This window comes from Echeneis naucrates, chromosome 12 (assembly GCF_900963305.1).
Source record: "Echeneis naucrates chromosome 12, fEcheNa1.1, whole genome shotgun sequence".
Lineage (NCBI taxonomy): Eukaryota > Metazoa > Chordata > Actinopteri > Carangiformes > Echeneidae > Echeneis > Echeneis naucrates.
Genome location: NC_042522.1, coordinates 4,470,083 through 4,482,649, shown reverse-complemented (window position 1 = coordinate 4,482,649; position 12,567 = coordinate 4,470,083). Strand labels below are relative to the sequence as shown.

The 12,567-nt window shown below is 41.6% G+C and overlaps 1 protein-coding gene across 2 annotated transcripts in view; it reads right to left on the bottom strand.

The window, feature by feature from the left end:
- The window catches only part of sh2d3ca (SH2 domain containing 3Ca), a 48,581-nt gene extending 37,272 nt beyond the window's left edge, over positions 1-11,309 (bottom strand). Inside the window, exons 1-4 of one of the 2 annotated variants that reach the window (XM_029516323.1) lie at positions 11,117-11,309; positions 10,180-10,437; positions 9,586-10,087; positions 3,601-3,640 (exon numbers count right to left, since the gene is read on the bottom strand). In XM_029516323.1, the coding sequence (XP_029372183.1) occupies positions 3,601-3,640; positions 9,586-10,087; positions 10,180-10,437; positions 11,117-11,135 (819 nt within the window). In that variant the 5' untranslated portion in view covers positions 11,136-11,309. The remainder of the gene's footprint in view (positions 1-3,600; positions 3,641-9,585; positions 10,088-10,179; positions 10,438-11,116) is intronic. The other variant, XM_029516324.1, reaches the window with a different exon arrangement.
- Between the last annotated feature and the right edge of the window lie 1,258 nt (positions 11,310-12,567).

The window sequence follows — 12,567 nt, the reverse complement described above, 5'->3', positions numbered from 1 at the left end:
TACTTACTTTTATATCCATTCTCTCTCTTTTCAGCATTTCTGCGTTCCTGGATTGCTACCCAATTCTCTGCTCTGTCCAATCCAGCCTTTCTCATCACTGTGCAGGTTTCATCGCTCCGTCTTTCTTATCCCAACCTTTCATCACTAGCCTGACCTCCTCCCTCTGGCCTCCTCCTTTCTCTGATCCCTGTCTTTACCTCCCTTCTCTCCTCTGTCCTCCCTTCTACTCCATGGCCATCCGTTTCCCTCCTCTGGTCTCTATCTCTACATCTCCTCCCCTGCTTAGAGGCGGTCTTCAGTTATATATTAATTAGTAAGCCCCATCCCGCAGGCTGATAGGGAGCACAATGGAGAATCCCTCCATGTGCCTGCAAGCATCCCACTAATTAAAGGAGTGTGTGTGAGAGAGAGGGGGAGAGACACAGATACAAGGAGAGAGAGCACAGATAGTGAGCATGAGAGGGGAGAGAGTAAAATGTGTGTGTGCATGGGTGTAAGAGATGAAAAGAGGCACATAGAGGGCAGATCAAGATTATATGGGCACACACACCATTATGAGCGTCCATGTGTGCGTGTCTAAAAACAAAGGTCCAAGCTCCGTGGGGGGTTAGGAGGGTATAGCTAATGGCGTGTGTGCGTCTGGTTGTCATCAGTGTTTTTTCACAATGCCAACCTTCTCACAAACTGCTTAATCCGTATTGAACCATCAGATATGTGTTTCAAAGGCTGTTTGAAATATCGGCCCGCAAACATGACGCAGAGAGAGAAAGGGGCCTGCTGGAAACTGTGCGACATAAAAACGTACATTCATTTTGGTGTTAAACAGCACCATTAAAAATCAACTGTCCTGCTTTTAGCTGCTTTGAAATGACTAAACCTTATATAAATGTGTTGCTGTAGCAACCAGACTGGTCTACAGCATGAATAAAGAAGTGTGTAATGCTGTCTTAGAGAAATCAATGTGTCATTATTTTGTGCCTTGCACCGTTTACTGGCTGGAGCATACCGACCTTGAAGAATATGGACAAAATAACAGAATCACTTGAAAATACAAATGCCCTGATCTGTTAATTCAACTCAAATATCAATGTTTTTGGTTTTTTTTTGTTAGTTTATATTCTACTTGAAACCGCTGGTTTTCTTTTTCCATTGTACTCTGCATGTGGTATTCAGACTACAGACTTTTCTCTTTACCACATATTTTTTCAGGGTTTGTGACTGGGGCGAGTTGTATATAATCACAAAGGAAACACATGCAATGACTGATTTTACGGTTAAGCCAAATACCGAAAGGCGTTTTAGCCACACCAGCTGGCAGGCTTGAGGGATAGGGATATTTCATTCTGGCTAGTCAACGCGCCACCTTGTCCACAGCGAAATGAATAGAGGTGTTAATTGTGGGAAAGATATTTAAGGTCCCCAGAGGAAGCCAGTCTTTCAGCTAATGACACCAAGAGGCTAGAACATAATCATCAGACCAAAGGCTGTACCTATAAAGATTATGTGCTTACCTTCAGCATGATCACTCATTCAAACAACTCCATTTAACTAAAAGTTACTGCGCCTAGACAAAGACTTCCTTTAAAGTTTTAATCTTGTTGTACAATGTGTACACAGCAAGTCTGTAAAACATCACCAGTAATCCGAAATTTCCATGACCTTTGAGTCAGAACAGAGTACGGGGTAGTGTGTGCATGTGTGTCAGCATGTGTCTGCGCTCTGTGTCTATATCAGTCTGTCGGCACATCGAAGGAACAATAACTTTCCAGGGGTGTGTTTCAGAGCGCCAGCCCTGATGGTTTACACCCTGTCTCATTTACAGAGGCGCCACATTAATTCGGAGTACTGTAACAGTCGCAGACGCACATGTGCACCCACAGGGCATCGACTTCATTTAATCAGGTGGCACACACACATACAGATTTTGTAAATTCAAATCATTTGCATAATCAAAAAATGCAGCAACGCACTGATACACAGCTGAGACCACACACACACACATTTTTTATTTTTCTAGGGCACCAGTGTAAGTCACGTGCCAAGGATATGTTAATAAACAGCCCCTGCCCCTCCCATCAATCTTGCACCAAACCACTAAATAGGACAGGAGACAAAGCAAGGCTGGGTTACAGGCAATAAGAAGCATGTGCAACCATAGCACAAGTGCCAAAACACACACACAACATCCACAGGGTTACATTTTGACAAAAAAAAAAATTCATTAGTTACTTAATGACACAGTATGGCCGGGGCTCAGCCACTTTTCTCATTAACGACCCAAAAACAAAAGCAGCAGATATTGCTTGACCAGTTGGGCCTCCCCATGAAAAATGAATGACGATGGAATAAAACTGAAAAGATAAAGAGCTTTTCCTGATTGTCTTGAGGCTTCTTTTCCCTGATTTGTTATTTTCTTTGAACATATTCACACCAGATTAGTTTGTTTGCCTTTCTCTCAGTTTTTATTGTTATTATTATTTTATGGGCAATACTAGCTGTGGGTGTATGCGTGTAAAAATGTATCCAAGAGTGGGAGTTATGGACATGTGATGAACTGAAGGGAGAGTCATTGGCCTGTTCTGTCCCATTATAACAGTGAACACTGGAGCTAGCTCCTGATTTAAACATCAGCTGTCATAAATGTTTCAGAGAAATGGAAGGAGATGTAGGGGCTGCTGGCGGCTTTCAGGGAGTGGATGGGGTGGTGGGTGGAGATGGTGGGAGGGGCTGTTGTGATGTGTGAGAGTTAAAAAAAAAAAAAAAAAGTAATCGACAAATAGACATAAAAGGCGAATCTGGGTGCCAAAACACGCAAAACTGTGGGACTTCACGGTAGTCAATCTGTTGTGGCTAGCGGAAGTTGGAAGTATTTGTTTTACAAAAGGCTCAGGGTCATAGGAGAGGGCTTTTACCAGCTAGCCTGTGATGTATAATCAATAGAAAAACAGATCCCGTGAGCCCAACAGTTCACTGCAGTCTATCCTTCACTCGTTCTTACTTCTTCCATCCTAATTGACCCTCGCTTTCTTGTTATCCCCCCTCATATTTGCTCTCAGTTTGAAGTCCAATACTTGGCGTTATGAGTGTTTTCAGTTGGATGCATGTAGAACTCCCTATCATTCATCTCCAAGGTCAGGAAACAATCTTCACACACGCTCTGATCATTATAGTGATCAGAAACTGAGTATGTGGCCCCACCTGCTGGCAGCAGTACAGACTGCCAGCTGGCTCCACACTGCTGACATTTGCTCTGCTTCAATTAGCTAAATGGCAGACTGAATTAGGCTAAATGCAGAGTGAGCCTGCTGAACTGAGAATAACTGTGGAACACTAGGGGCTGATAATCGGCTGCAATTACATCTGAATGCTCATGTAAAAAAATAAAATAAAAACTAAAATATAAATTACACTCAATAATACAGAAAAGAGTTGAAAATTCAAACATTGTTCATTTAGGCTGAGAATGGCAATTAATATCTGCATACAAGTCAGGCATTAGGAGTGTGTGCAAGCGTATCACTGAGATAAAAAAAATACCACATATCTGGGAGCATACACACAGAAGATGACAAGGACACACAAACAGACACCTGGACCTACCTGGACATATTCTCCTTGGTTTACTGCAGGATCCATGTGGCTGAAGAGACAAAAGCAGAGGAGAGTAAGTAAAAAAAACAAAACAAACAACACACACACACACACACACACAAAAACAAAACAGGAAGTGTTAAGCAAGGCAATAACAGGAAAAAACGAACCTCTGTCAAAACGTATGTATCAAAGCATATGAACACACACAGATTTTCACTTTGTGTTTGATGTGTTAACAGGTGCAGACAAAAAACATGCCTCTCTAGTGAGTAAAATAGTGTTGCAATGTAGCTTCATGGAAAATGGATAGATTACAAATCCCACTGAGCATCTAAGGTTGCTGAATGCAGAGCGGGCCTCTCGAATCTCTTGAGGACCATAACTCATACTTTTACACTCGTGCGGGGTTCAGATCATGTGTCAAACACCCTGCTGTGCTGTTGTCTTGGGAGCTGTACTGTGGGTACGTGCAGCTTTGTGATATGGAGCATGCGTGAGAGAAAGGGGCAATTACACTCCCAGACAAACTTTAAGATCAATCAGCACAGTTCCCACTTGCATGATGGGTCTCATAAGGCCTGGAGCAAAGCTGTATTACACACGACCACAGAGAAGCCAGATCAAAGGCTCACATCGTGGCACTGGGCTGGGGAATGTTAATGGCTCCCACGACGGAGGACCTCGACATTCCCCTCCCAAGCTGCTTCTGTGCTGGAACTATTTAAAAAATAAACTTTACAAATGTAACGTACATCATTTCGCATGACAACATCAGCATTTATACAGAAAGAAGGAGATAAAAGTTTGTGACTGAGCCATAAATCTAAATATTCCACTGATACATGAAAACAAACAGCACACCAGATCTAGGTAAGATAAAGGCCATAAAACTAGACACAAGAGCTACTATAACTTTGTGAAACTACTGTTTTTATCTTAAATTTCTCCATAAATTATTTCATGCTTTAATCAATTAATGAGATCCATAAAATGTAGAAATTACAGCTGAAGGCTATTTTAATTGGCACCTTGGAATAGACTTTTTAGTTCCCCGAGTGTCAGAAAAGCCAAACCTTTACTGTCACGAAGAAAAGCCGCGAATCCCAATATACAAGAAGCTGGATATTGATGATGTTTGACATATTTGCTTGAAAAACCAACATTAAATCAACTACCAAGAGCTGCTCATTAATTGAAATTGATCAGTTAATTCACGCAGTACCGAAATTGTTTTATTCCAGCTATGACATGAATAAAACTGCATCCTTCTTAAGTAATTTGAAGAGACAATGACACTAAAGAACAAATCTCTAAGTGGACCAGCTGAGCTGACTGGCCAAGAAACACCCTAACAGCATTTCATTTCAGAGCCAAATCTTACCGGCCACCGAAAGTCACCTGGAAAGGTTTTCCTGGTAAAAAGCAGCTGAAGAAGTCAGAAGCTGCGCTTTGGTTAAATGAAGAACAAGTGAAGGAAATTATTTAGGAATGAACAGACATCTCTTAGATGCGTCCTACTGAACCGATTGTACACACATGCATGAGTAATAGAGGCAGAGAGACCTTAGCATGTCACGAGAAGAGAGAGAGAAAATACAATGTGCAGGAGGAGAGAGAGAGCTGGGGGGGGTTACAAAAAAGGCTCCCAAACTCTTCGAAAAACTTCAGTCTTTGCTGATGCTGATCCTCTGATGCTTTGTTTTGCACCCCTCTGAGAGAGGCACACACAAAAGGCTTATGATTGTCGGTCTCCTGTGTCTGTCCAATTGAACGCCAAAATTAGAGAGAAAAAAACAACAACAACAGAGCGTCAGTTTTCTGACGGCGTCTGATCAATACAAGGATCGATATTACCTGCTGCCTTTAAATCACAGATTAATGAAAGATGTTGTCTCCTCATCATCGCCCAGGACAGGGCTAGAACTCCATGGTGCCAGCTGTCTAACTTTCGCTGGGAAGGTTTGATAAAACTGCGTCCCCTGGCTGACTCACCGAGCAGGGCCGGAGTAACCTGCTGTGGGAGCCAGGGGCAAATGAAGGGGGGGGGGGGGGCCTAACCCTACAATTCTGTCTGACCACAGGGTAGACTTTTTTATGCTTCTTATTTAGATTTGCACAACATGTAAGCACAAAAACTGAAATAGTAGGTCATATATTTGTCAACCACATTGCAAAACCACTATGGAAGAAGTGTTAAGTGTATCCCGGGGGCCAGAGCAGGCGACACCCAGTCTTATCTGAAACTGCTGGCTAAAGGTAAACGTAAATATGCTAATATTGTTATTCACGTCGGCAGTAACGACACCCGGAAGTCACAAAAATTAATGTGGAATCGGTGTGTACTTTTGCTAAAACATGTCGGACACTGTAGTTTTCTCCAGCCCCCTCCCCTGTCTGTCCCCCGACCACCTAAATTTAGGAAAGTTAATGAACCCAAATTAAACAGGAGCTAAAAACAATATTCGATCACTATCATCAAAATCTCTGCTAGTTAATAATCTCATAACTGATCATCGTATTGATTTAGTTTGTATAACTGAAACGTGGCTGCAGCAGGATGAGTATGTTAGCATTAATGACGCTACACCCCCCACTCATGTTAATTTTCATACCTCTCGTACCACAGGTCGGGGGGGGGGGGGGTTACAGTATAGTTACAGTTTACCGTCCACTTGGTCCGTGCTCAGAATTCCTATCAGTGTTTTCTGAGTTTATATCAGAGTTAATACTCAGCACAGATAAAATCACTATCCTGGGAGATTTCAATACACATGTAGATGTAGAAAACAACAGCTCTGGGTTTGTTTCCCTGCAAGACTCAGTTGGCTTTTCCCAGCATGTGAATGAACCCACTCACTACTACAATCATATCCTTAATCTTGTTCTAACATATGGCATTGAAATTGACAAGCTAAAATTTTTTCTTCAAAGCTCTCTCCTGACTGACCATTACCTTATTACATTTGAGTTTACTTTAATGGGCTGCATAGCATTGAGGAATAAACTCAGCTATAGAAGATGTTTATCTGAAAATGATGTGGCTAAATTTAAAGAGAACATTTGGTCACATTCCCAAAAATGCCATATTTAAATTCAAATGAGGATTTCTCCCATACACAGGTTGATGACCTTGTGATTAGCACTATGGCCACACTATGTTCAAATCCTGATGATGCCGCCCCTCCCAAAATGAATGTAATCAAACAGAGGAGGCTGGCTCTCTGGTATAATTCCCAAATCTGTGCCTTAAAGCAGACATCAAGGAAATTAGAAAGAAATTGACGTTCCATTAAGTCGGATGAGTCTCACAGAGCCTGGAAAGAAAGCTTAAAAACATATAAAAGAGCTCTCCGCTGTGCTAGAAGTTCATATTACTCACTAATAGAAGAAAACAAGAACAACCTCAGGTGTCTCTTCAGCACTGTAGCCAGGCTGACAGAGAGCCATAGCTCAGTTGAACCTTTAGCTCTAAGCAGCGACTTTTATGGACTTTTTACAGATATAATTCTCACAATCAGAGAAAGAATTCATCAGCTGTTACCTACATTAGACAGTAATTTTCTCCTGAATCAACTGCAACAGGACTGGAATAATTCTCACCTCTGAATCTCTCAGAACTAGCTTCTATAGTTTCATCATCCAGACCGTCAACCTGTCTATTAGGCCCAGTACCAACTAGCCTCTTTGAAGAGATTTTTTATTTAACTGAGCTGTTCATTCTAGATCTGATTCATTTGACTTTATCTTTGGGTGATGTACGTCAGGCTCTTAAGACCGCAGTCATCACACCCCATCTTAAAAGGCTGAATCTTGATCCAGATGTTTTGGCCAACTATAGACCCATATCAAACCTTCCATTAATCTCTAAAATAATTGAGAAAGCTGTAGCAAGATAATTACACGACCACCTGGATGGGAACAGTTTGTTTCAAAAGTTTCAGTCAGGATTTAGAGCCCATCATAGCATAGAAACAGCGCTGGTTAAAGTCTCCAATGATATTCTAATGGCTTCAGACAATGGATCAGCCTCCATACTTCTCCTTCTAGATCTTAGTGCTTAGTGCTAATATTTTACTACAGAGACTGGAACATGAAATTGGGATTAAACGAACTGCACTAAGGTGGTTCAAATCCTATTTATCAGATAGATATCAGTTTGTTCATGTTAACAACAGCTCATGCACTGCAGTCAGTTATGGAGTCCCACAGGGTTTGGTACTTGGACCAATCCTCTTTATGCTTTATCTGCTTCCTCTAGGCAACATTATCAGGAAACACAGCATCAACTTCCACTGTTACACAGACGACACGCAGCTGTACTTATCAATGAAGATAAATGAAGTCAGTGAGATAGTCAGACTGCAAACATGTCTTGAACACATAAAAGTCTGGATGACCCATAATTTTTTACTCATTCTGACAAAACTGAAGGTATTGTACTTGGCCCTAAGCACCTCAGAGAAATGCTACCTAATCATCTAATCAGTCTGGACGGCATCACTTTGGCTTCCAGCTCCACTGTAAGAAACCTTGCAGTAACTTTTGACCAGGACATGTCCTTTGTCCCTCACATAAAACAAGTCAGTAGGGCAGCTTTCTTCCACCTGAGTAACATTAGGAATATCAGAAACATCCTTTCTCAGGATGATGCAGAAAAACTAGTCCATGCTGGACTACTGTAACTCATTACTATGTGGATGTCCAAACAAATCTCTGAAAGGCCTTCAGTTGATTCAGAACCCTGCTGCATGAATATTAACAGGAACTAGGAAAAGAGATCACATCTCTCCTGTGTTAGCTGCTCTTCATTGGCTGCCAATAATAGAGTATAATTTAAATCCTTCTTTTAATGTATAAAGCTCTTAATGGCCAAGCTCCATCATATCTCAGAGAGCTCATAGTTCCTTACTGTCCTAGAAGGCCACTCTGCTCTCTAGATGGAGGTATGGAGAGTAAATCTGGAGGCAGATCTTTCAGTTATCAGGCTCCTCTTCTATGGAACAAACTTCCAGTATCGGTCCGGGGGGCGGACTCTTTAGTAATTTTCAAGATCAGGCTTAAAACTTTCCTGTATGACAGAGCTTATAGTTAAAAAGTTAAAGTCCTCTACTCTTTAGCTATGCTGCTGTAGGCCTAGGCTGCTGGGGGAAGGACTGAGCATCTCTCTCTCTCTCTCTCTCCTTTCCTCCCCCCTGCATGCGCTGATAAGAACCATGCTTCTTAAAAAACACAGTTTCACCCAGTTCTAAGTATTTATACTGCATTTACTAACCATGTTCTCCCGTAGTCTCTGTCTCTCCCAGCTCCTCCTCTCTCTCCCTGTCCTCATCCTGCAGGTGGTGACTCATCGCCATCCCATGTTCCTGCAACACCTGCTGGTCTCATATCTTCATGAATTCTGTACTACAGCTCATCTCCATAAGCTTCATGTAGCAACATGTTTCTGCCTACGTTCGCCCCCCCCCACCCTTTCTCTCTCTCTCTCTCTCGCTCTCCCACTCTCAAACCAACTGGTCGAGGCAGATGGCCGCCCCCCCTGAGCCTGGTTCTGCCCGAGGTTTCTGGTTCTTAAAGGAAGTTTTTCCTTGCCACTGTCGGCAAGTGCTTGCTCATTTGGGGATCTGTTGGGTCTCTTTAAATAATTTTATAAAGAGTTTGGTCTAGACCTGCTCTTCATGTAAAGCGCCTTTGTTACGATTTGGTGCTATACAAATAAATTTGATTTGATTTGATTTGCTTTGACTCAGAGGCTTTACAGAAGAAGAAGGGCTAAAAACATTACTTAGTCAGTTCAGTCATATTCCACTTATGTATGGAGTAGGAGTAGCAAAAAGAATGATGCAATGCACGATAATGCATATAAACCTGCATAAAGTGGAATAACTTAGTTTACACTACCTAGTAAATAAATAAATACATTTGTGTATCTGTCCCAGTCAGTGATTGAACACATTTCAAACTATAACAACTGATAAAAGAAAAGCAACTCACATGTAAATGTCCTCAGAGCTTTGTTTTCCTTCATCTCTGCTCTCTGGGACTGCCTTTGTTGTAACCTCAAGCCCCGGCTCCAAGCAACCATCCTGATGAGTCTCAGTCTGATCGTTCCCCAAGGTAAGTGGAGGAGAGGAAGTCTCTGCGGGGTTCAAGTCTCCAACCGCCTCAGTGATTTCCTGCTTGTCACAAGCCTCTGGTTGGAGTTTAACACTTGATCCACCAGATGGCGGCACATCTTTAGAGACACCCACAGGTGCAAAGGTGATGTTGTCAGTGACTTTGAGTTCACCTGTAGGTTTGAGCTGCATCTTGTCATCACTGAGAGAGTCTTGCTTTAGGTCAGTTTCAGCTTTAACAGCAGCTTCATTTTCAGCCACTTTGGAAGAGACCGCTGCTGCTCCCGTTGGACTAGAGTCTTGTTTCCCTACACGTTGTGCACTTTGACATCTGCTGAGGTTGCTCTTGTCTTTGTTGTTGTTAACACTGCTAGGGCTTCCTAGAGAAGAAGGAGGAAACAAAAATACCAGTCTAATTTCTGTACCGTAGCATTCATCACTTTAGTGTTCATCATATCTTCTTTTTCTTTACCTTTGCTATTCTTCGTCCTCCTCTTCATAAGAAGCCTCGGCAGTGTGCCTACATGTGTATAGCTCTCACTGGAGCGGACGTAGCTGGATGTCCGAGGACGCATGGTGTCCAAGTCGTCCACTGTTGTGCTGTTAGTGGAAGCAGCAGCACTGTCATCACTATCTCCGGGTGCCAACCCAGACTTTGACTGAGGAGAGTCAGATTTGACATTGCTGCGACGAAAAGCAAGATTGGTGATGCTGCCAAACCACTTGAAACCTTAAAAAGTAAACAGATCGAAAAGTGGGGAGAAAGAAAATAATGTAATATTATAAGGGAACAATTTTTGATTGAAACTTCACAGAAAAAAACAAAACAGATCACATAACTTAGTGTAGTCTAGCCTAGTTTCTGGTGGGTACCCAGCCCACTGAGAAATGACACGCAGCTCCGCTCCGACCACAGAGCTTATAGGTGTCTTTAAGCTCATGCTTTCATTTTAGGCGTGCTAGATTCTGCTTTCATAAACCAGTAAATAATAATGCGGTTCCATCTCTGCATGTTTGGCTGTATTAATACACAGCTGCTTGGACGTTTACCATAATAAAGTTCTAAGTTGTAAAAATAACATTTGTTTTCGCCCCCACACACGACCATAAAATGAATTAATGCAGATTTAAGAAACTTAGGAAAATCCTCCTCTCTTGGTCCATGGTTTTCCATGGCTGATCACCAGTAAACATGGAAGAGGACCTTTATTGGTACCACTAATTTGACTAAAAGTTTTTTTTACTTTCAACAGGAAAGTAAGGGGCACATGTCATTATTATCACCAAAACACAGTGAAACTCCAGCGCCAGCTCCAATATCATCACTGATTAGTCCATCTGCTTATATCACAACTTGTTATGCTTTCTGCATGGACGTAAACAAACACACACACACACACAGTACTCACTCAGTTTCCGCATACTCATTTTGTGGCAGGAGTGTGACTAAAGGATCAGCTGCAGGTGGCTGATAGATGGATCACCTCAGAGACGATGCAGTCAAGCCGAAGAGTGCCAGATAAGTCTGACAGATTCTTGCACAGGAGGAGAAACAAGGGTATGAACCACAGTTCCTCTGTGTGGGTGAGATACTGCACTGAGTTTATGTGAGCGAGAAACAAATCTGAGAGATGAGAAGGAGTGACAGAGGCAGGGCAGATCCTGACACTTCCTGTGTAATGCTGAAAAGACCAGTAGTAAGAGGAAATGAAAAGACAAATGAGAAAGAAAATGTTGGTGTGGTAAGATGCTATATATGAATAAACAAAATGCATAACGTTGCTCTCTGGGCAGGGTGAAAGAATGCTGATAGAATGAGAAACAAGTGCAGACCGAACTGGTGATTAGTAACTTTTGCCCCACTGAAACAAAAACCTGGTTATAAACTCACCCAAAGGTAATAATGTACCATCATCTACTTCAAACTAGGAGTCATTTCCTGAAGCAGTTTATATTGCATAGTTAATGTTTGATTAGGTCATTCTTGAGCTCTTGTGATGTTGCCCCACCAAAATACATATATGCTGCACTTAATCTTTAATTGTCCAGCAGTATTTATTGAATAAACTGGGGCAAGTTGTTTCTATGAAATCATATACACCTCAGCTCAATGCAGGACAAAGTGCAGTGTCACCAAAAATTTCTGTCTGAGTGAAAGTCAGATATTCATTCATTCATTGAGAAATTCATCTTCTGCAGAATGTCGATGAAGCAATCAACTATCTGGGTGATTGTACTGCATTGCTGATGTAACTGAGGACAAGAAGTGAAGTGTTTTCTGCTATTCAAGGAAACTCACAAGTCTGCTTTGTTTGATCATATTAAAAAATAAAACACTTCCCAGGATCATGGCTCTTTTAATATATTTTAATATATTCAAGGACTTGTGAATAATTTATTTGGCTGTTTGGATGGGAAGAATTTTGGTTTGTTATTTTCCTCATTTCCTCATTTCACTAGCTTTGCATACATTTTAGGAAACATTCAATGATGCCTTTGAATTTTCAAGAACCTCACAAGAGACACCAAGTCAAACTTCAGAGTCATACCTATTTTTGCATATGAAAGTGTCTTAAGGTAAACAAATATATGGTAATTGATTAATTATTTGATATGTTTATTATTATTATTGTTAAGCACTTTTGTGCTTTTGTTTCCTGATTCATGCAGACTTGGACATTTTCAGTTGAAAAGCTGCAGTGACACACAAGTAAATGATGACAGCTACAGTTGTGCTGTTTGTGGAAGCAAGTCAATGTGGTGTTCAAGAAGTGTCAAATGTCTCCCTGGGTTTTCACTTCCTGTTGACTTTTGGGTGTGCAACTTCTGCAAAGACAGTTTTTGTCTTCCTGTTCATACA